The following is a 25,866-nucleotide window of genomic DNA, read 5'->3' on the forward strand; positions in this document are numbered from 1 at the left end:
AAGGGACATCAAGTTTCCTGATTCGAAAAAAAAATAACAAACCAAAAATAAACTCCCAAAAAGCTAGAAACTTCAAATGAAGTAATTATATACAAACCCAAACAATGCATTAATGTAATTCATGCTTTTCTGACTGGGCCAGTTGAACAAAAGACTTGAAGGTTTTCACTCAAGTGTACAAAGAGCTCTGAGGTCACTTTTTACTGACATGGATGCCTGTAACTTCATACAAATTTACCATTTTTTTTTTCCCACCACTTTCAGATGAACAGATACTCCAGATCTAATGACAAGAGAAGAAACAAGCCAGCATTTGTATTAAGAAACATTTTTATTAACAAAACAGTAAATTCCACTTGCTTAGCATTTCCAATAATGAATAAATTGGCCTTGCAACAAATAAAAAAATCGTAAATATCTATCACAGAAAGCACTATAAGGTTAGGGGCATTGGGCCTCTCTTTGATGTCTTAGGGTTGAAAGTTTCACACGTTATTTAGTGTTTTGTTAAAAAAGGCAACACAATACAGTCATAGAAATGAAACCATCGCAGTCAAACAAATTAGGTTATTATAGAGAAAGGATCCAATTTTATGTTAGGTAGTGGTTTATGTCTGTTGTTGCTGCTGTTTTTAAACATAAAGGAATTTTAAATCCACTTGCTGGCACTTCTGATACATCCATATTTGTTTTTTGTTAAATTATGAAATTAAAGAGGAAAAAGGAGAACCTTCAGAAACAGTGTTAAAATTGTGTTTGCTTATTCTGGTAGTAGCAGATTTTTTTTCCTTGATGTATGGATTTAGTTAAAGATTAATCTACCAAACTGCCTGGAAGTTGACCTGACCATGCTATTTCATTAATGCGATCAATACCAAGCAGAAAAGACAATTTCATCTTTCCCAAAACATATTCTGTCATGTCCAATCTCCTGTCGTCAGATTACTCTTGGTCTTCCACATATCTTTAAGCACTGAAATCTGAACACCACCTGGCTTTCAACTTCTTCTTTCCCCCCTCCAGATGAAGTCTCTTGCTTCCAGCAATGACCTCCAGTAAACCTGACCCTGCCATTCCCTGAGCACAGCTGCCTTGTAAAGGTGGGAGAAAGTATGAATGCCACAGGTAAATGACAATCTAAGAAATTAACATCAGATGGATTTTGTGAGCATGTTCTCAGTTTTGCGTAAATGTTACTGAAAATTTTAAAAAAAATTGTTTTACAAATGCAACATGACACATCTCGATGTGGTTGGCAACATTCAAGAGAGGTCTTTTCATGTCAACTACATGTACGTTTAAAGTGCTCTGACTCCCAGATAGACAGCTGTACCAGTTTTCAGCCTTTTCCATCAGCTACAGTGAATAACACACAACAAAACGTTTTGTGCCTGCTGTTCAAAGATAATTTTAAATTCCTCCTTCCTGTCTGTAAAGTGTGAACATCTACATCCCTCCCAGGAGGCCTTCCAGTGATTTGCTTGATTTCTATTGAACTATCCTTTTTCCGTCTAATGCATTCCCTTTGAACTTCCGTGTAAATAAAATGTTATGTTATGATTTATTGCTGTGAACCTAATGAAGTAATACTACAAAAAAACCCTTTAACATGTAAATTACAGCATTATATTTAGTATGCTTAACTAAAATACATTAATGTTTTATATATGTAAGAAAAGCTATGTGCTACTTTAAAACATGATAAACTCATATTTGTCTGGTTATGATGTCTTGCAATACTACACAATAAACTTAGCTAAAAATACTTTTTGTATGTCAAAATGCCCACCGTTGAAAAATATTATCGTGCACCTGAAGATCATTTCCTTTTGGAGAAAGGGGTAAATTCTGCAGTAGAATCAACCTGGATAATTAAAATGGGTCTTTGTAGATCTTCTACCACCCAATGCTGTAGTAGCTGTCGTTCATATAACTGAATGTCAGAAAAACACTATATGATACTTCCTAAGATTCTCAAGAAACTCATCATTCTCATAATTTCTTAAGAACAAGGTTTCTGTAAGGCAAACCATGCTCTCCAATAGTGAAGCTTTGACTGGAAGCTGAAGGCCAGTTTAAGTCACTAAATATTTAGCTAATTAATGAATGTATATGTCTAGGAAAATCGGCCATTCTGATCAACTTCATCGTTGCATATCAGGAGCAAGAGATGGGGATAGGAAGGAGAAGACAAATTACAGTAGAGATATATTTTTGCTTTCTAGTCCACTTCTTTCATACAAACTACTAAAACTTAACTGCAACAGAATAGAGGCTGTACAGGTAAGAAAAAAATCAGCTGACTCGTATATACATTCATACACATCCCCCTTAGTATAACCACTACACTGTAAATTATATTAAAAAAAAAAAAAAGAAAGAAAAAAAGGGGAAGAATTCTGGGACAATTTATAATGGCTGCAAAAAACCTGAAGTATGTCTGTTGCTCCAGATGTCATAAAACTCTCTATACCTAGCAACACTTATAACATTGAGTTTACCAAAAATGGCTGAAGAGCAGATATAGTTTGCATTTTCTATACAACAGGCTATAAAACATCACTTACCACAGTCCAGAAAGCACATATAGATGTGTTTTTATATAAACATATGTAATAACATATTAAGCGTGCATGAAAATTTCCCATTGATTGCATCTATACCCTCTTGTTTGTTTTTTTTTTATTATTTTTTCTTTTTTTTTTTTTTTTGTGGAAATGTGCCTTATATTCCAGATTTTTGTTTTTGTTTTTGAAAATAAGGCCTCCATACTATTTTCCTCACAACCAGAAAGGGGCTTTTTGAAAGTATTTCTACGTAAGTCTTCAGAAAAGCCAGTACTTGTTTCAAATACAAGTTTCCAACCACTGCTTCACTGCACCAGACGGCAAACTCTTTATGTTTGCTTGTTGAGTCACCATATATAATGACAGTCTCCTCTGACAATAAGACTAACTTACTTCTCAAGAAAGCGCTAGCACTTTGGCTAAATCCAGAATCATAGGTAGCTTCTTTTTTTTTTTTTTTCCTTTTTTTTTTTTTTAATTTGTTTTGTTTCATATTGTGCCTTGATGTTGTAGTAATACTCCTTGCTTTATGAATCGTGGTGTCATCATTGTCTTTCAGAAATGTTCCAGCAACATAAAGACAGGCAGAGTAAATGAAAACACTGTGGATGTTAGGGAATTTATCAGCTCCTGTTTCTGAAAAACAAGAGCATGAAATGCTTGTTTTTAAAAACAGTCTTTCCTTTCTGATTGCATTCCCTGTCTTTTTTGTTTGTTTGTTTTTGAATGTGCTTCATAAAAAGTAAAGTAAATAAGTTTGTATTATGTCTCAGATAAAATGAAGACTATTTCTATACAAGCGTTCTTTTAGATGTTGAGATCAGACATAGTACTCCTTATCCTTATTTTTCTTGTTTTTGTTGGAACTTTTAGCGCTGTTGGGCTGCTTTTCCTTGATCACAGCCCCATTGGATTGTGCTGAGTTACTGATGTAGTTTCGACTCTCATCTACGTGATAAGATCCTTCGTCTCGATTCCTGTACTTGTACATAGCATAGAGGAGAATGAGGATACACAGCGCCGCTGCTGCCACGATCCCAACTACCATCCCTGTCGTGCTGCTGGATTCACGAATCACCTCGGACGAGCCAGGGTACTCCCTTCCTCCTCCCGCCCTGGTAGGATTTGCTGTAGGTAGATAAAGAAATAAGGGAGAGGTTATTATTGAGTTTGCACATTGAGAAGTCAGTCATATCTACCTGCTACAAACATGTATCTTTCTAATTGCACTCACTAGGTCAGGGCTGCCTTATCAACATACCCTATACTACTGGTGTGAAAACATTTAGGTTTGCAGCCCATTCCATTTTCAGGTCTGTCAGCACAAGTGAACAGGCTTTTAAATAAGGAAAAGGACAGCAAGGAAAATATCTTTTTAGCCTTCAAGAGTGTAATTTCTCCAAATACTGTTACTCAGCAAGGAATGTCTAAATAATCTGGAATAACAGGCGTGCCACAATTTAAATGCCAGAACACAATCATCTTGGAAGAAAGGATCTCCCCCTCTCATTCCCTCCCTCTCATTTTCTCTCCTTCTGTAAAGAGCAAAAAGTGACACTATAGTACTTACTTAGAAGACAGTGATGATAAGTCTGACCACCAAACAGAATGGAAGAAAAAAACAAAATTCCTCCTAATAATAAATGATAGCAGCCAATAAGTTGGCTACAAATAAGGTATCCTCAGCTCTCCTTTAGTCTCCCCTCAGCAAGCTTCTCAGTGTCTCCTTTCCTTCTCATATTATATTTACTTTTATTACTTTTTATAGAGCTATCCAACCTGACCTTCTCTTTTCCAATTCACAGTCTTCCTTGAATATGGCTACACTTTAGAATGCTTTTTCACTCAACTTCTCCCATACCCTCTTTTTGTCCTTGATGACAATACCAGACATTCCTCTGAGCTACCCTTTATGTCCAGAAAAAACTCTCAAACTGCACTGAGCAAGGGCTCAGCCTTCTAAGAACCCACCTCTCAGGCCAGGCTCTGGTCTTTTCAGTTGTGATATGCACTGATCCGACCTATGTCTTCAGACTCTAAAGCCTTCTTGATAGGAACTATTGTGTGGTCTGGCACATTTTATCCCCTTGCATGTAGAATGAAAGCCTAATTCCAGGAGAAATTTCTAGGTTAAATGCTCACAGCACACACAATGCTTAAGCGTTTCCCATGAACTCTCTTCTTTTTTGCACTTTGCAGAAGGAGGAGAGGCAGATCTTTGTACAGAATCACTTTAAGTGGCAACAGCTGAGAAGGATCTTAGCTTAGCAAGTGTCATGGGACAAAAATGAAGTGACCTGGGTCTACGCAATGTTCCTCTCATTATACGAGCATTTCCAAACTCCTGAGAGGCTGCGTAGCCTCAGCACCACCAGCCTTGGCTGAGCTCAGGAGCAAGAAAAGAGCAGTGAGTGAACCAGGGTTTCCCACTGAGCAGTGCAGAGCATTCTCATTAAGCATCAACACTGGCTTATAGAAACCACATATTACATCATGGCTAAAAATGCGGTCAGTAAAATACAAATGTTAACTAAAAGTATTATTAAACACTAGTTTTATGTTATATTCATCATGTTATCTTTATCAGGCCTCGCCTACAACTAGCATTTTATTGAAGTGTATTAAAGAAGTGTCTTGCTTGAGGTGCACAAAAGCACACTCTGCCCCATAGTCACTTTTGGTGTCTGCTCTAAAGACATAATAGGAAGATGATGATTTTAAGGATTCTACATTAAAGGTAATGTCACTCAAACTATCAACACTGATCAAAAAATTTCAACAAATTTGGACAAGCAGAATTAAAAGGAGACACTAGGTACAAGGATCCACAATTAGCCTATAAATAACAAAACACAGCAAAAGAAGCCACAAACCCCCAAAAGAACTATGTTGCCTCCCTAGCTTGGTATTACTCATAACTTATTTATTATTGATTTGTGTTCTTACTGTTGAAACACCACTTCCTGGCAGTTATCTCACATGTGCTTATAGAAAGTGACATTTTATTTGTCTGAAAGAACAGAGGCACCACAGTAAGATTCAAGAAAACTGTCATTCGTGTCTAACAGTTTTTTAACTAATAATGTTTTTTCCCCTTCTGAAAGTTCTTATTTGTTATGAGTTGGTACAAATGGTATTTTCTAGGACTACACAAGAGATCTTGAAGTTTTCCTTCAGAAGGCTCTAAGATTTTTTCTCATTTCAGGGTAGATACCACCCTACTAAGAAATGTGATCTATCTCAAAGTAGTCAGTGACTGGTTTAGATCCTGTTTCTTCATTGTAGGTATTGTAGAAAACGGAAATTCTTTTACACATGGGGTGTCATTTATTGTTTTACAAGAAACGATGCATTGTTGCAGAATAAAGACTCCTGGGTATTTCTATAGTGAATGAAAATGGGACAAAGTCTTATGTTACTGTATGTCATTTCAGGAAATTAATTTCTGTCTGAGAAATAATAAAAGCAACTGAATAAACTGTCGGTACCTGATGGACTAACAACTGCTCTTTCTCTAAAATACAGACATTTGGGCCAAATGCCATCAACTAACTTTACAATTAATGTCTACTTAATGACACTTAATAGTGTGCTCAGAGGAAAACATTCTTTTAACACTGCATCTTGAAAAAACATGTACGGAATGTTTTTCAACGTTTCCTAAACTCCTACCTTTCACCTGATGGCATCCTTTTATTTTTAAGAATGCTTTCACAATTATCTCATTTATCCCATCTGTCTGAGGAATATTAAACAACTACATTATTGCTATTTAAACTTACACCATTTCCAAAGCATCTGTTGTTACATTTATTTGGACTTCTGTAAAAGGAGCAGTTCAGCAAGGGAAATGACTTTTTTGCTATTTTTCTTCTATTTACATTAAAATATACTTTTAACCTAGCAAGGCCTCTCAAGGCAATTAAATGAAGAAAGTTTTACAAAGGACATGGGTTTGTCTGTGAGCATTTTATATAGGAAAAGCTAATGAAGCACATGCTTAAGCAAGTGTCTTATTCTGAGACAGGGAGGAAAAGGCCACTGGAAAAAAGGCCAGCCTATGCTTCTACTGAAATCGATGTAAATAAACAAATCCCCATCCATAACCAGCTGCCTTCTGTTTAATCAGGATCCTTATTTGACTAAGACTGGGATACCCAAGGGGAATTCACCCAGATCTTGACCTCCCCCGCAGGACAGGAACTATTGCAAAGGACAACAGATGATCTCAATGCAGAGCAAGTGAAGATCACAAGGTTAAACAAACCTTGCTCTTTACTTCCCAGCTCTTTGACAAACAGAGGATGCAGTTTTCTCCCCAGCATCTTTGCAGCTAAACTGAGCAGAGTCATTGGCTCCTGGCATAGCAGCAGAAGTATGTCTACAGGTAACCTTGTCTGCTACTCTGGTTGCAGTCTCTGCTGTAACATCAACAAGTCACTAACTTCATCCCAGATAAAGTTTCTTATTGTAAATAAGAAGCTAAATACCTTACAGGTGAATCAAGATTAAATTTCATAAAAATGATCCCCAGTTTTAAGAATAAAATGTCATCCCTAAAAAATCCTGAAACAATCTGTAAGTTGAGGATGGTTTGATTAGGAACAAGAGAAAATCAAAAAGACTGACAGTGCAAAGACTATGCCATTACAGAGAGAGGAAATAAAAACATCTAGTGATGTACTGATCCCTTCTTCAAACAACTTCTCTGATGCAGAACCCTTCCTCTCAACAGCATACGGTCAGCCTTTTGGGATTGCCTCAATGACCAGCTTAGAAGAAAATTGTCTTAAAAGCCTCTTCTACCACTTATGAAAAACTTTGCATTAAATAATAACAATTGAGCACATTTTTACATTGTGTAATAATGGATTAGAAAGCTATTATTCTTGACTGTATTTCTAAGTGGTTTAAAATTTAAAGGGAAAAATCTGACTATTTTCAGTGCCCAGTTTTCATGAATACTGTGAAAAGAAAATTGGAATTGCAGGCTCCCATGGTGTTCATGAATTGAAATTAGCAGACTTAAAAACAAAATAAAAAACCCAACAAAAGGACCCCAAACCTGTTTTCTTTACATTTATGCCTTCCTCCAAACTGTGAATAGGAAATTACTCACAAGATAAGAATGTTTAACTACTGCATTTGCAATGAGGCATGAATGCAATTATTTACAGGACACATATTAATTTTCACTCTGCATGCTGTCATTGTAGACCTGTTTGTGGCAGACTTTCCGCAGTATTGTTGGATTCTGGTGAACTGGAATTTCAACATCTCATTACAACTAATACGTCTGAGAAACAAATCTCAGTGCTTATTCTGCTGAACCCGTGTAATAGGTGCAGCCCAACTGCAAAACCAGGATGAGGATCTGCTGTAAACTTGTGCGAGAGACTGAGCACAAACCCACACTGCTCTGAACCAGGCGTATCTCAGCCTGCTCCTTTCCTGTGCAGCCTCAAGGGGCTGCTGTCAAGACAGGGCAAGAACTGGCTCCCCAGGGGATGTCCATCAGCAATTGAGCTGCCATGGGAGAGAAGGAGTATGAGGTGGTTGCACATGTCCCTGCTACAGCTCTGTGACAAACTTTCAACACTTGGAACAATCTATATCCAAAGTCACAATCTAATCTGCATGACAGAGGTACGACAAAACCAGCTGCATTGACGAACACACACTCCACACTCCTTGATCATAAATGGCATCATGATTCAAAGAGAACGGGAGCTGTGACCTGCACACACAACACACTGCGTAGAGAGGTGTGGTGCTTGTGAGTGGAGTAGATATATTTGTCATCTCGAACTCATGCCATTGCATTTTTCCTACGAAATCTGTCAGATGCTTATTGAGTTTGAGGAAACAAGACAATAACCTACTTTCAAATGTGTTTAAAAGAAAATTATTAAGGTATCTCTTCTACTGTTTGGTGTGCAAAACCAGGTTCTTTACTTCCCATATATCGAAATTTCAAAGGTCCTCAGAAGGAAAGATATAATGCATTAAAATACCTCTAAAGGGATATTAACTAGCTTAACTTGTCATAAAAATAGTCTGGCAGGGAAACACTAGCCACAGCTAAAAAGGTTGTTTTACTAAGAAGCTAAACATTGTCTGCGCAGAATACAGTGCTTATTTCTAAGTGCAATGACTTGCCATATAAATAATTTAGAAATTCTATGAACTACTTAGGACTGCAGTTTCGCAAATAACATATTTTTTTCTGTGGTTGAGAGGTGAGAGGGTTGTTGTCTCAATAGTTATTAAATGTCAACATAAATCTGAAGGGAGATAGGTTAGTTGGTAGCACAGTGCCAATTGTTAGAGCGTACCAAATCAATGGGGTTTAGAAGTTAATATGCTCTGCAGAGCTGAGGGGAATATTTCACACAGTTTAATAATAAGCTTTTGTGAAATCTTTTTCCAGAAAGCTAAATTTAATTTTAGCTAAAACGGAAAATGTAAACCAATATATCACTTAATGCTTTTAGCAGTCTTCATGCCTGTGCTCTTACTCCCTTTATTAGTATGTTTTAACAATTTCAGTCTTATTGCTCCTCTCATAGTATTCCTCCTCTCCCAATATGGATCCTTTCTCCTTTTGCTAATTCAGCTGTCAGTCCAGTCCTACCTCTCCCCACTTCTACATTTGTCAGTCACCTTTGCACCTCTGCTTCTTTCTTTTCTAATTGGAGTAATTTAACCTGTTTTTATGTGTGATAGGGGAAATCTTTGGTAATTTGTTACTTTGCTTCAGAAATTTTGACTGATCAGCAGAGTCAGTGGCGATCTAGATTTTAATGGAAGTATTCCTAAATGGGGAAAAAGAATAAATGCTTTTGCTAATAAGATAACATAGAGAAGACAAAACACAAATATTACACTACTGACAGCGTGTTTTTCAAGCTAGAGCTAAGCTGCTGTAATTGTGGGGAACCAGGTCAGACAGCTAAACCAGTATCTTTTGCTCAGTTAGTTGCCTGCAGCCCTAGCTCCCGAGAGACTCCGATGAACACCAGTGTTATCGCAGAAAAGGGCAGGAGCATTGGAAACACACATTTTTGGTGGCAGCTAACTGTAAGATTTGCTTCTTTGTAACAAAAACTTACATTGTTAGTGACAGTGACATTTGGATCCCACTGAACTTGGCGAAAATTTTGCCACTGACCTTCACAGAACCCAGGTTTCATTGCTTGCTATTTTTATAATCTCATTTTAAAACAATTAAAAAAAAAAAAAACAAAAAAAAAACCACAACCGCAAAAACCCAAAGCACCAATCCAGGAACCACTTTTCTTTCAGGGAACACTAAAAAATAGCTGCAAAGAGTAAGGAATCTGATGCCTTGGCCTGCAGAGCAAGGAATGATTCTTTCTCACTAAATGAGCTGGAGGTGTGGACATTATCTTTGCAGCCGTGGGTGATTCCCTGACTGTCTTCCTTCACTCAGCAGCTACTACATGAAGAGATAAATGTCTGTGCCACAAACATTATATATATGACTTGAATGCGGAGTTGAAAGCACACTGAATGCAATTTGCTCTAAACACTGCCATCGAGTCAGATCCATTACTGAAAAAGTTGATACTGTGCCTGGGAAAAGAAGAGGCCAGACTTTCAAGGCATCTGGAATATACATGCACACATGCTGGAAATGTGACCGCTACAAACACCAAATTGCATCCACTAAACAAAGGCTCAAATACATCTTGCAGATGAAGCTACACTTCACCCTGAATCATGTTACTGTCATGCTTCTCTGGGGGTGGGTAGGGAGAGCTAAATGAACTTCAGGACTGATATATATTACACTTGATGTAATTAATATTCTTTTTCTCATTATAAAATTATCAAAATTAATAAGACCACCTTGTTTTTCTTTGCTTCTGTCATCATACTCTGCAAAACAATACCGGTGTCTCTGATGTTAGCACAAGGAAAAAGACAGAGATATCTATAAAGCTTTCTCTTATTTTGGAGTATGATTCTCATGCTCTTGCTGCTTTCATCTTTCCTTTCATTTAGCCCTTTTCTGTAACTTTTTAAAGGATATGTTCACAACATGGGCTGTATCAAGATGAGAATCTACTGTTTAAGGCAGCTTTCATTTAAACTATCACCTACTGCTTAAGCCAGTATAAATGCAAATTTAATTTAAACTGTCATAGTCCCAAATCTAGCCCTTAGCTCTTAACCTTGGGAGAAGTGCTGGTTTTGAAACCTATGGGCCAGAATAGCATGTCAACGTAGCAGAACAAGGTTTCATTCCGGTTTTTACATAGTTAGAAGGAGATTGCCTAAGATTAGACTATTTTAGGTACCTTCATCCTCATTACAGGTTACTTTTGCCTTGAATTTTCCCTGCTTCCATTCATGACCAACATTCTTAGAGAACACCTAGTTCTCAAGCTTGTCAGCATTCACCTGCTACTTTGCAGGCTGTAATGACCAGGCACATGCTAAAAAACCCCAATGTTTCCACAGAGGTTTAAATTAGGTGTTAGCAAGCATTAATAGCTGAAAATTAGCAGCAACAGTCTTACTTCTAGATGTGCAAGAGAAAAATAAATTACCAGTCTACTGATTGCTAGAAAAAAAAAAAAGAGCAAAAGTTTACCATTTGCTCATATCTCCTTTATCTGGCAGCAGGGTAAGCAACCCTGTTCACTCCCAGCAGTCTGTTAACATGGCAATTAGTTGATAAGCTGAAGATGGCATACACCAACTGCTTTGTAACACCATATTAATTGAATTTATCAGGTATTGCACATGGTTAGCTAGAAGCACAATGGTTTGCTTGCACACATGTAATGCCCCTGTTTGAATGCAGAAAAACTGAACTGCAAAAAGGCTCTGGAATAGACAGTACCCTGTGCCACTGAACTTGGAGAGGCAAAGCACTGGCCTCTACCCTGCATCCTGCCTGCAGTGCAGCCAGCTTCCCTCCCTTCTGTCTGGTCCTTTGCTCCAAATAGTAGCTCAAGGAAAGCGAATTTCTTCCCGAATTCTTCAACTTCGGTCTGAGAGAAAGCCTTGGCATAGAAGTTGAGCAATACGACGTTAATTCAGGCCAGTGTTCTGGCTATAAACCTTTCTATATCTTTGCAAAATACTGTCTGTCTTCTACTACCATGCCCATAGAAATAAGGATGATAAACAGCCCTGAGGAAGAGGGATTTTTCTACAAAAAGAGGCAAACTCACTGCATACAAATTACAAAGGGACAAGAAGTAGTTTTGCTATTACTAGTGTCTACAATACAGTATACATTAAAATATATGTGCTAGATGTAGCCAGTGAAACCAGAATGAAGTGTAGCTCAAAGAACACAATGGGCTTGCATTAATTAGGCACCAATAGCATATAATCTAATTTCAAACAAACTAGAACAACTCATTTATATATGTCAACAATCTACGTGCAGTCCTGATTCTAAGTGTAAGCTTGATTCAAAAGACCAATTTTTAGGATTATAGTTCAAATTTAGGATTATAGTTCAAAAACTTAAAGTTAGGTTTGTTAAGTAGATTGCCATGAAAACTAATGCAACCTGTTCCAGATTTGACCAGCTATTTACTTCATCCTCACACAAGCAAATCTTCTGCCTTTCCAAAATTCCTTATTTCATCAGATTGAACGTCCCACTCAAATCAGCAAATTACTTAATTGTTTCTGAAAACCTCAGTTTTGCAATTACTAATTTATTTATTATCTGCATTTTTCCATCAAGGTCACTGTGTGAAATCCACCCATGGAAAATGTTCTGAGAGCCCCCATAATCTTCATTTGGCTCTAACTGGTTTCAGTAAATGTAATGTTTACAAAATATCCTGAAAACCAAATTCCTTTTTCAGTATACAGATTAAGACAGGTCAGTGCTGGTTTTCTTACACATCACTTCTGCATTGTGTTTCTATCCCTAATTAGAAACCCCATAATTTAGATGACACAATAGAGATTGTTCCCTATTGGAGTTCACAAACTTCAACTGGCGTGAACCACATGGGCCACATAATGGATAAGATCTGACTTGGTATTTTAAAAAAGAAAGAAAGATTATGAGCATCTAAATAAACAATGTAGTTTATCTATTGAAATATACCTAAAAAATTCTTCATGATAGTTCAAGAACATACACATGTATTTATTTATTTATTTTTCCTTTAGGTATTTTACCTTTCGTTCTTCAGTTAAGTGATTTTCTGATTCTAGATTAAAAAGATCTATAGCTTTTACAAAAATGGTGGAAACATCTCCTAGTGAAGGCTGCCAAAGCACATACATCTTTATTTTTTGTGGCTAACAACTAAGAACTTCCACATACTGGGGATACATGCACAGAAACTGGAACTTAATTAGTTGTATTATAGAAAATCTTGAGTATCAGTCTTGAAAATCAGGACTGCTTTGTTTAAGAGAGTGCGGTGATAGATCTGATTCCTTTTATTTGTGTGTGTGTCTGACAAAGCCACTGCATTAGCAGTCAATTATTTCTTTAATACCTTATTCAGTAATTTTGTGCTTTGTTAGATTTATTTCTTTTTTTGGGGGGGGGGGGGAGGGGAGTCATCCTGCACATATCTCACTCTCCAGTTAATGCTGGAATGGTCTGTAAGGCAGGTTCTTTATCTGGGAGTAGCAAAAAGAATAGGTCAAGCAACTGCCTATATGCTAACAACAGTGTTTCCTGCAAATTGTTCTAGGGAAATTTGGGAAGATAAGCACATGCATAGACCTGTGGGGAGGGAGGGAGAAAACAAGAGAGAATGAATATGAAATGGATTGTGAGACAAACAGTTTTCCCAAAACAACCTCAGTGATGAAAAAAGGCCACATTTCTCCACCTCGGTGTGTACTGCATGAGGGTTGACTTCTGCTCTTCTCCAACCTTGCCCAGAGAACTGGGTCCTCACCTCTAACCTGCTCTCCATTTACTTCCTCCAGCCCACATTATCTCACACAGGGACTGTACACTTGCCTCTGACTGACTAACATTATCACTTCTACACCTGAATAAAAGGACAAAATATTAATGAACATTTTATTGTCCATGATCCAGACAAGCAATGAAAAATTTGGGGAGTCCCACCAGTGTCTGCGGGGATGACACATACAGTTCACATGCATTTGTGGATGAGTGATGTGGAGCGCCTGGTTTGCTTCTCGGCATTCATATCCTAGTCCTGGTATGGCAGCAGGATCATGTGCCTCAGTTTTTTGTGTAAATACTTTCAGAACTGAGTCACAAGCAGTGTTTCTACATCTTTGAAGAAACAAACAAAAAAATCCAGCCTTCTTTCATTGGGCCACCCCTTCTGGACCATTGAATAATGTACCGATTTTTTTCAATTATAGTTTATAAAATGACTATATTTCTTCAAACTACTAGAAACATTACTATTTGGTTTTGTCTATGCTGTGGAGATCTCTAACTCCAGACCACTGAACATGTAACAGCAATACTAATAATTGCCACTTAATAAATGTATCTGAACAAGAACTGTCTTTTCATGTGGTCTGCATACACTTGAAGCATGAAGTAGAGCTTCAGGTGCTGCCATACAAATGAACAACTCCAGTATTTACATAATGAATGTTTGCCATTCTTATACACATTATGGAAGTGAGAATGTCCAACTTTAGCAGGAATAAGAGTGGAATAGGAACAAACCCTCAAAGTTCACAGACAAAGAAATCCGTTCATCATTTATGCACCAGTGGCGAAGGTCTTGTGCAAGTTAACAGAGAGCTTTGTATGATTTATAGCAACCTGATGTCCATATTTCTTACTAGTCTTAGGGCATAGTGAGTCACTGACATTATGTTGATAGAAACCCATTATACTCAGGGAAAAAAGCCAGCTCCCCAGTTTCCATCCATATTTTGCCTTCTGATATGTTCATATAACTATGACTGCAATTAATACATGCTAGAAAGCATTAGCCTGTGCTGTCATCTCTGCATTAAATGTCTCTTCAAAATACATATGTTCAGCAAGGAGTATCTACTTCAATTTTTCACATTTAAAAGGCATGTTTAGCTAAAAATAGCTGCATTTCATTTTAAAGTGTGTTTAAAAACCAAAATTTAAAATAATTTCATGTTGGTCACAAACCTGCTGTACCAGTTGAGGTTACACAAAGAAAGGAGGTATAGGACTGTGAATACCACCACTGCCACCAAAATCACACTGAATGTATGAGAAGAGTCAGAATTCTCTAAACTATTGAAAAATGATTTGTTAGAGTAGAAGAAAACCCTTCCTTTCAGTACATGCTGTTGTTTTCAGCTGCTCCCAACACTGCGAATGTAGGAAAATCTTTAGGACTGGCTGGAAAGCTACAATTCTACTCAGTAGTCCCAAGTTTCTGTGATGTGACTGGCAAAGAATAGAGATCACTGTTGGTACAATGGATCAATTATAATTTTTAACCTCATTTGCTTAGATAATTTAGGAAAAAAAAATCTTTTTGACCAATTAAAATGAGAAATGCCTTATTTGCAATTCACAGTGACAGACACTAAGAGCTCAGTCTAATGACAAAACAGTGGTTCAGTTCACTATAAAATAATTTGGCAAAATGTAACCTTTTCTTTCTGTTGCTTTGGGGTGGCTTTATGATTTATATATATAAAAAAAAAAATAATAACCTTAACAACTATTTTAACATCAATTATATGAAAATAAATGTATACCTGAAGCCCCCAGTTCCTTTATGTATAGACATGGTAAGTGCAAACATTTGGAAAGTTTGTAAATATAGCATAATTTTCACTCTGTAGTAGCTCATACAGACATGTCTATATGTATTTCAGCTAAGCATTTAAAAAGGCTGATTCAAGGCAACCCAGCAGTCTTTCTAGTACTGGAAAAGCATACAAAACTACAGGATAATTGGACTGAGGCACAAATATTCCCTTTATGTTCGAGCCATAATGAACACAGCAGCCCTATGAACTAACTGTAATTTTATTTTTCTTTGTTTCAGCTCCTTGCACAATGAATTCCATGAAGTGCATTAAACAGGGCACTTGCAGTGATGTATAAATGAAAGGAGTCACTTCACCTCCTACTGCAATGTTATCTTGCTGTCAGATGCACCAGGAATACAGTACAATTATTTGTGACAGGAAAACAGGAGCAAAACTTCTAATAAAGAGCATAAATCATTTACAGTCCATATTTCACAGCACGGCCTGTTAGAAAAATAGGTATCAATTCTGGGACCAAATCTAAACCATCACAAAGCATTTGAGAATGAATGGTTTCTAGCCATCTCCATCTATCCAATACATGTTATCACACAGCCGGGAATGTACATATGGAGGAAGCAGTTTGCATGCAAAGCCCCACACTGTTCTGCTGACAGGACAAAGCCATCCCCACAGAAGTGACCGAACCATAAGACTGATCTTAAGTAGCGTCTTGTTCGCTCTCTGATGGCTAGGTTGATGCTTCAGAGATTTCTGATCATCGTCCGCTGTTTTCTGCAATGCAATGAGCCTGGCCAAGATGTAGGAAAATCAACACATGCCCAAAGACCAGTCCAAAAGCATCTATCTTATTATTTGTCCTAACTTAATAACGTGGGAAAATAACCAATCCCATTTCTCCCTCAGAACTGAGAATCAGGGATAAGAAAGATACCTAATGCTACCAGTTGGTATTCATCACTGAGCTCTCTCCTGACTATTCTTACCCTGTTTTCCTACAGAGCAAGTACAGGACAAGATCTGATACCAATCAAACACTGTCCTGGGAAGTGGAACCCAAGAGCTGCCAGACAAATGCTGATCATGAGATGAAGTGTTTTATTTGATTGCAACGTGTGAACTTTATTGGTAAAAAGACACTTGTTTGAACCTGAAATAAGCTTGTTTCTACAAGGCCATTTTTTTCACATTGAAAGTTGTCTTCTGCTAAAACTTCCAAGACCAGCAAATACCATATATTCTGGCTTTAAGACTGGTAAAGCTTCCATCCATACCATTTCTGATGGGGCCATCAGGAAAGGTTTTGAACATAATTTCTAACTTAAAGCTTAGTTAGGTCCAGAGTTTGAGAAGGATGTAACTGTAATTTGCAGAAAAATAACTTTATGCATCTGCTAAAAACTGTAAGACTTTTTCCCTCGTCTAGATTTCCCTGCTGTTAAACTCAATGATTTCACTTCATTCGACCCAGCTTGGACATCTCTGCATTTTGGAACATTTCAATAGTTACAGAAGTGGCTAGATAATAGCTAACAAATAAAATACCAGCCCAGTGTAAATCGAACAAATAAGCTGTGTAGTACAAATGCTCACTGACACTCAGCAAAAATCAGAGCTCTGTACAGAGCTCAGTAAAGCCTGGAACAGCCATCCTGATGTGCAGAATGGCAATTTCTCCACCCACAGTTTTATAACTCTTCATGTAAAGTCAGTAAATCATCCCAGGTCCTTTAATAATTTCAACCTAGTATTTTTCATAACTTGTCTACAAAATGAAAAGGATTTATTATTTCCTCTATGACATGAAGATGAAGAAACATAATTTCTTCTTACTATTATTACTATCATCATAATTTTTTGTGTTGTTAGTATTTAGAGTAGGAGGGGAGTGTGATCAGACTGAGGAAACGATACGTGTTGCCTTACTATACAAAACATAACAAAAACAAAATATGTTGACTAAGTTTTGCATGCTAATAAATTTGCTATGACTTCATCCAATTATGGCACATTTAGCAGTTTGTATACCACAATGAAATCTGCAATTATAATTTCTGTGACTTTATGTTCCAGATAAGTTGATGGGATTTCTGCTTAGCAGCTCCTAATCTGGTCTGTTTTTATGTCCATATGAAATTTGTTGCAAATTGCATCTTTCCACTTATTATTTAGAAGACAGGTACACACAAAGTGAAGCTGGTGGTGACAGACTGAGACTTGTTAGCCAATACAAAATACAACATATTTATCCTAGAAAAGAAGCTTTATTTTAGGCATAAATCTCAGTGATCAGTAAAACCCAGCTAATCAGTATTTTCTATGATACATAGGTTTACCATACTCAAACTGGTTTGTTGAATAGGCTCTCATTCTGAGCTGAGAACTTTGGCTAAAAATAGGCATATTATGGGCAATCATCATGTAAACGTACAGTTATGGCTTTGTCAATAAAACTGAATGGGCTCTGGCCATCCCTTGAGTGTGTTCTTGCTAGGCCTGAAATCTCTGAGAGCATCATCTCTTGTGCCAGGGTGGATCTCTTTGCTGATTGACCATCAGGCAGCAAAAGAAGAAATCTAATGGGATCTCAGGTTACGGCCTCTGAAGCGAATGCATAGTAGTGAAAGGCTCCTAATAATCATGTATTCTGCCTCCTAGACATATCTGTTAGGAAACATAAGCTTCAGTGGCATCGGTGAGGCTGTGCAGAAGCAGCTGCGGAGAAGCAACTCTGGTTTGTGAGAAGGGTTACAGGGAAAAAGCTGAAATGAGCCACAGGAAGAATTTAAATGAAGGGACATATCCTTTTGCATAACCTATCCCAAATGAAAAGAAAAAAAATATCATTAATCTGTCACTGTCAACAATATTATGCTTTTCTCCCTTAAATTCCAGCCTACTTTTAGAAGTAGCTCAAATGCACATGGAGACTGCAGTATTATTGAGATGGAGCAGCACCTATGGGACTATTCATGGAGAAGCCTTATTCAGAAGACTGAGTAAGACTAAAACAGCTTACAGAGAAACAGATGTGATAAAAGTTATGACTTCAGTAATCCCTTTGGTTCATGTTTTTTCAAACATGAGAAAATGACAAGGCCAATGAAGAGGGAGGCAAATTAATAGCTTTTAAGATTTGAGAGTGGGAGGACAAGCAACATTTTGATGTGAAGAATGACAGATAAAATGATCCAGACAATTGGGATTATGGAGAACATAATTCCTATGACAATCCATACTTTTTTTTTTAAAGCAGTAGCAGCTGGGATCCAAGAAATGAAAGAGTAAAACCATTCTCCAAAAAAGTAAAAATGAGAAGCATAGCTGAGTGATAAACGATAAGCTAAAATAGGAAAGCTAAACACCAGGATATAAAGCTAATGGTAAGGTTTTGCAGGAAGATTAACATTCATATTCTCCTTCTGGATCATAGTTTGGATAGAAATGATAACCTGTCAGTAAGCTTCATTTTACCCCTCCCATTCCTGCACCCACCAGCTAAATGACTCTGTGTGGCTCCAATTACATTTCTAACCCAGCACCTGCATTCTAAGAGGGCTTGGGATATTTTTTAGTGCTAGGTAACTAATGTATTGTTTAACAATTGCCTTATACTTTTTTTTTTAATTTAAATTATTTACATTTAAAGTAGATAAATGTCAGTTTACCTGTTGAACAGCACTGCCTGAGTCAACTAAAGCAAGGAAGCAATTGGCATGGATGAGCTCAGAACCATATGAGGAACTACTGTATTGACTTGCAGCGGACAAGATGGTCTTGTTATACTCAAGAATTTGAATATGAGAAGAGCAGAAAAAAATTACCCTGGAAATTAATTTTCAAGCTTTCAAAAAACTAATTCTTATCACAATTCCTAAATATCTTGCTCATGATGCTTGGGATTTCTGCAAGTGAAACGTCTTCCTGAGAGGTGTAAAAGTGTGTAAGGTACATTTATCTGTTGTTCTGTTTTAAGAATGGTCATTCCATCTCATGGCATTTTGAAAAACATTCTGAAATCCTTTTATTGGAAAGCAAAAAAACCACAAAAAGAAACAAAACCCAAAACAACAAAAACAAAACCCGAAATACTCTCATCAAATCTATAAACATCTTGGCTGTAAAGCCACCCTGCAGGTCTGTCAAACACTGAGACAAGTCTTAAATGTCTCTGCCTTTCTTAAATTTAAACAAATAATTTTTGCATGTGGGATTAGGCTATGTGACTTCAAAAAGGAACCATGTATCTGCATTTTAAGCAAAATTTCACTTGTCTTAAGGCTATGTAGACATATCTCCTGCCCCAGATTTGGGTGTTGTAATAAGACGGCTCTTAGTTGTGATTGCATTAATATACTAGCTTCAAATTTAATTGATTTCTACTTGCACTAAATAGATTACTGCACAACAAACTGATCTTAATTCTTTTACTATTAAATATTATAGCAAAGACTGAAGATTATCAAATTACCCAAAACAACTGACAGCAGGTGTGCTACCCTGTTTTCCCAAAAATAAGACCTACCCTGAAAATAAGACCTAGCATGATTTTTCAGGATGTTTGAGGATGCTTGAAATATAAGTCCTACTCCATAAATAAGCCCTAGTTACAGTTCATTTTAAAAGTCAATTTAAATAGTGTCCAGGCAGCTATACATGTAAAAAACGTGATCCATTTTGGAGCAAAAATCAATATAAGACCCTTATTTTCGGGGAAACAGGGTACCAAACAGCACAGAATTCAAGTGAATAAGAAAAACTGAGATATATATGGAACCACAAGCTGTTCACTCAGAAAAGGTAAAATCTAACCCAAGCCAACAAAGAAGGCAAGAGAAATTCATTGGACTGTGATTTTTTTAAAGGTTATAGAGTAACAGAATTCTTCAGATTGCTATTATGAAGTTTTGCATTCCTTTCACATCTGTGACAAACATTCATATTTTTAGAGAAGGTATGTAGTATTTAATTGAACATAAAGGGAAGTGGGAAATTATGTCACAGAGAAAAATTAGTATCAAATCTCCAATATTCAGTGGGAGTAGGAAAGACACAGCTAAAACACTACAAAATTTTTGTTTCATGGAAAATACAAGAATGCCATTTTTTTTTTTTATTTCTAATCAGAACTGAAATATACAATCTGAATAGTATTGGCTTGGAAAAAAAAAGACATTAAAGTTTGAAATTTGAGACTGTTGTATTCTATATCTTTGAGTTTTCAATAGCTATACAGTATTTCACACTACAAACAGAAATTCAAAATGAACTCTTCTGACATAATATGACATTTAAAATATGGTACATTTATCTTGTTTGGGGGAAATACCTAAGGTGCAAACAACTGCAACATCTTTTCCTAAATGAAGTTGTCCCTTCTTCATCATGACAACACAGTTGCAGGGGCCCTAAAATGCCCTTCCTTGTCCAGCCTCAGGTCTTTGGCCAAGCTATAACCTTGTTCAGATCGTGACTGTCAATGTGCTCCCACCTGTTCTCTTTGAAAAACATACAGTAAACTCTCCCTCTCTGCTGATGCTGCCACGTATAGAAAGGCCCCAATCCAATTTCTCCCTGCTATGTAAAAAAGAACTGCCCTGCTAGACAGGACTCTGGGGACCAGAGCATGCAAATATGAAATAAAAGAAAGTAGTAAAAAAGTTGACTAACCTAACCCACCTGAGCTCGGCTCACAGGGATCAATGTCCTCATCATCGCTAGGACATTCAGCTGAGGCCACCAGGATGTCATCTGTGGTCTGCAAAGAAAATAAAAGTCAAACAGATATAATTTAATTGATTGAACATGTTCTAAGATCCCTACTGGCATTTTATTTTACTTCTTGGATTTATGCAAGGCCCAGAGCATTCCAGACTTAATACGTAATGGAACAGTGACACTCTCCAACTCTGTATTAATGAGACTTTGCTTTTCAATTCACACTTGTCAGTTTTTAGAAGAACTGTGTTAGATATCCAGTGCAGGCACTTAAACATTTTAATATTTTGTTGTAATAAGAACAGAAAGTAAAAGGATAGAATATGTATATTGGGGCTGCTGGTCTTCCCTCTTTACTTCCAATATCTCTACTATGATATTACCGAAAACACTGAGAGCATAAAGAAAAAAAAAAAAGTAAAAATATTGAGCTGCCTGCAGCTGTTAAAACTATCAGGAATGCAGTAATGTTTTCTCCATTAATTGCACTTGGTTTCTTAGATGTAGAGCCAAAGGGAAAAAAAAAAGGAAAAGCAGAAAACATGGCTCTCATTGGGCTGAAAACTATTTAATGAAAAGACAGTCAAGGTAAGAAACCAATAATAAATATATGTAGTGTTAGAAAGTATCATCCTATTTTCTTATTTAAGTGAAGACATCTTTTCTTAAATATTTGACGTCTTGCCCAAGTGCTGTGTTTAGGTCCAAGGGGTTCTAGGAACATCTGTCCAAAATGAGCTTGGACAGTTCTTTGTATAAGGAAATCAAATAAATCAAGACAAGAGAGACAAACCAGGGGACATATGATACAGCACACTACAAAGAAAAGAACCCAGGGATTCCTATCTACCACTTCTCACAGTGCAAGAACAAGGAGATATTCAATGAAACACGGAGGCAATCAATCTAAACCTGATAAAATGAAATACCTTCTGTTCAAGCCACCTCTGAGAACAGTCATTTAGAAATGTAATAAGAACATCCACAGTTATTAGGGGAAATAATAGCAGGGAAATATAAACTGTCATGCTCCTGGTCATTTCTCAAGCAATTACTAATGAGGTTAGGAAGAAGATTTTCCTATGGGCAAGACATTTCATAACTGTCCATTTCAAGCTTCTGTTCACCTCACTGAAGGAAATACATGGAGAGAATAAAAAAGACTACATCATATTGAAACTAGAGGCTAAGGATACAGCAGACAAAAAGCCATTCTTGGATTCCTACATGATACATATGCCCATGAGGAGATACAATCCATTTCAGTGAATGTGAAACATTATTTTTCATACTTTTTTCTCCATGAGTACAGAGGAGGGATATAAAATACATCAAAGTTTTCCTTCATTAGTTTAAGTCTTAACAAGTAAAAATTTTACTTCTATACAGCAGGGCCAAAGCCTAACCAATGTTGTTTGTCATTATTATTCTAACAGAAGTTTTAAAGCAAAGCATATTATAATAACAGGCTTTTTGTTGCCACGCTTCAAGAATATTAATGAACATATGCCTTCAGGACTTCTGTGAAGTAGGAAAGTGATACAAGAATACATTCATTAATATGTGAGGCATAACAAAGAAAAGCCTATTATAATAGTACTATATTTTACAGGCAGGAGACTGAGGCATAAGATAATGAAGTAACTCACTGAAGGTAATCAAAAAGGCTATAGACAACAGCTATGTTATGTCACAGTTTGATGCCATAATCAAAAATTATCTTTCTTTATAGCTGAGTAAATTCATAGCTGGAGGAAACCACTCTACAAATCTGTAATGCTGCCATAATTAGCTAGAAAATTTGCAATGGTTAAAAAAGTATTATAGTTGTCCATTCTTTCTGCCATGTAGAAAAACTTACAACAAAAGCCACCTGCAAACATCCTCTTGAATTTCTAATATCCATTTCTTTTCCTGAGAATACAATCATTTAAGCTTGAAAATCACTATCTTAGTCTCTCTGTGGAAAAGCTCCTATGCTTTTCCTAAAGGATAAAGCAAAAAATAGCCAACCAGTTAACCAATAAAGCCTGCAAAAAGTTAACTCTGTACTGTAAAAACCACAATTAATAAGTATAAAAAAGTACTAATAAGTACTCTAAAAAAAAAAAAGTGTAATTCCTTTCCTAAACTGTTTCAATTTGGTCAGCGAAACCACAGTGTCACTTTTTTTCCTCCTGCTCATAACACTGAAGAAGACCATACTTTTATGACCTGCAGCCAGAATTCTGAACAATTACCAACTGATCACTGAGGGGCTGTACACAAAAACCACTAAACAGAGAGGATCACATGCATGCATAGTAGTCATAGCAAGAAACGATGGTCTGTGAGATCTACTGGTCTAACTGGAATATTGTTTATGGGTGTTTTGGTACATGACTGTCACCTGTAATTTGAGTAAACTGAGATGAAATGATCACATAGATTTATAGAATTATTGCAGTGTCTCTGATTACAGTTGATATAGGATAGTACGGTTAGAGTTTATTTTAAATAACTCTACTTTTTATACAGTTCACAGTGCATTCAAAATTATCAGAAAATAACTATGCAAAAATCCTGCACTTAAAGTATATTAATGTATGAGAAACACTTTGCTAAGTTACTTGTAAGAGTGAGTGTCAAAACTGTCTTTTTTATAAAGTGACACTAATTCCAATCTATGGAAAGAATATTCACATTTCTACAAGAACAAAGGAATGTTCTTGACTGATAAAACTGCATGTATATTATGGGCACAGAAATGAGTAGTACCTTAAATAAATGTGAATATAGCGTGTCAAGAAAGACCTCATTAACTTCTTAGAGTATTAAAGGAAATAATGTATGCTTCGAAGTCAATACTAGATATAAACCTAATTTTGTTGCAAGCAATAAATCAAGTATCAGCATTAGAATAAGAAGGGAAATGGTAAGATGATGTGAGAAGTGTTTTCTTCAGCAAAATATGTCAGGAAGAATTCCAGTTTAAGCATCAATTAACAGATGTGTCACAGCCTCCCCCAAATCCCCCCGTTCCACAAACCCAAATACGTCTTTCCTGCTACTCATACATATTTTTATCAGAAAAAAAGGCAAAGGAGCTGTGAAAGGCAGGTGAAATGGCAGTGACCAACCTATAAATGAAAGCCATTGGATGGATTATCACAATTTCAAATGGGATTAAGAATTAGCTAAAACACTAGAGAATACAAAGAAAACATAACTTAAAGAAACACTATGGGCCAGCTATCAGAGTTCTTTCTCCAGAAGAGCTCTGACTGATGGGAATTTACCTGAACAGAGAGCAGGATTTAGACCCAAGGAACTCAGATAGCCACAAGGTACGGATAAATAATGCAAGATAGTGTAATATGTTTAACTTACTGCACATTATCTTTTCCTCATGCTTTTTAATTTGGAAGATTTGGGAAGATGTAAACCAAATCAGTTCTCCTAAGTGAATTGCAATTCTTGCTAGCACTATGGCTAATTTACAGGACAATGCTTTGAGCATTCTCATTAATCAAGGATTTTAAAGTCAGTGGAAAATCCCTTATTTACAGTGAGTACCTAATAGGATAATATCCAACTGGTATCATCATAATACATGAATGGATTAGAATGTCTCTTGTGTGAGTTGTTCAAATTAATTTAAGAAGTGATACGCTAGTTGTAAGAGATTACAATAAAATATTAAAATAGCAGACGTACAACCTGGAAGGCCAGGCAGAATTTCTTTTGATTGCATCTTCTTTGTGCATTTTCAGAGCTGCATTCATTCTGTGGATGTGGTTGTATGACTTAAAATGCAGTCCACTCTAATATGTGGTTTCTTAAAAAGCTGAACATCTGTTCACATTTCAGAAAAAAAAAAAAGGTGGTAGAAAAAGCTTATAATTAACATGCCAGTATAAAAAATGGACAAAAAAAATCACATTGGATAAAGCTAGAAGTCACTGCATAATGTTGTTTTTGACAATTATTCATGGGTATGGCCCCTGCAGGAACAAGTCTTGCTTACATCAGTCAGGGTCTGCTTGTAAAAATAAGGTCTTCAGGATTTGTCTCTTAGCCAAGAGAGGGTTTAAAATATCACCAATCTGCCACCTTGCCTGAGGAAGGAAACAGTGACTATTTCAAGAAAGCTCCTGGCCAGGTCAAAAAATGATGCTCTAGTCAGGGTTTAAATACAGTGACAGTCTGTAGCTATGGATAAATATCAAGCTGCCTCAAAGGTTACTACCATGGGTTCAAAACTGGTACCAGCAATTTTAGCTGTGCCATTTTAATAGTGCTCTTTGAATGCTGTATCATTAAAAAAAATAATTTCAAAAGAATAAAAAATAGAGGAAAGTAATTTTTTAATTATTCCATTTTTGCATGACTGGGCATAAATACATACCATCTTATTAGTTTTTTATATATTAAGCCTGTAGTACCTGAGGGCACCAGAGAAATATGATTTAAAAATTAAATCACCAATCTGAATTGTGCATTCATTAACAGCACAATGGATACTACATATTTTCTCCTGTAGTATTCCACCAGCTCTCCTTTAAATCATAGCACCCTACAGCTATTCTGAATACCATTTATTCCTTTCTTGTTTGATAATATACTTTATCCCACGAGAACTGCAAGTAAATCCAAATTACACAACAGTTAAAAACTAGCAGTCCTAAATTGTTATATGAATTATAAACAGCATAACCACTTGTGACTACTGTTTAAATTATTTTAGATGAGAACTTCAACTGTGTAATCAAAACTATTCTTATTTATTTGTACAGCTTTGGTACTTAATGATATCAGCCAGGCACCACTGTGCTTGGTGCTAAAGGCAGCTGGAAAGAAAAGGCTCTGCTCTGAAGAGCTCAAC

At 36.5% G+C, this 25,866-nt stretch overlaps 1 protein-coding gene across 37 annotated transcripts in view; it reads right to left on the reverse strand.

Annotated features, from left to right (window-relative positions):
* Window positions 1–312: 312 nt before the first annotated feature.
* The window catches only part of NRXN1 (neurexin 1), a 733,302-nt gene continuing 707,748 nt past the window's right edge, over window positions 313–25,866 (reverse strand). For 25 of the 37 annotated variants that reach the window (XM_065058801.1, XM_065058794.1, XM_065058785.1 and 22 more), the window contains 2 exons: window positions 20,955–21,042; window positions 313–3,695 (listed from right to left, as the gene is read on the reverse strand). In XM_065058801.1, coding sequence (XP_064914873.1) covers window positions 3,388–3,695; window positions 20,955–21,042 — 396 coding nt within the window. In that variant the 3' untranslated portion in view covers window positions 313–3,387. The remainder of the gene's footprint in view (window positions 3,696–20,954; window positions 21,043–25,866) is intronic. The other 12 variants (XM_065058802.1, XM_065058799.1, XM_065058800.1 and 9 more) reach the window with 1 other exon arrangement.

Source organism: Columba livia, chromosome 3, assembly GCF_036013475.1.
Source record: "Columba livia isolate bColLiv1 breed racing homer chromosome 3, bColLiv1.pat.W.v2, whole genome shotgun sequence".
Taxonomy (NCBI): Eukaryota; Metazoa; Chordata; class Aves; order Columbiformes; family Columbidae; genus Columba; species Columba livia.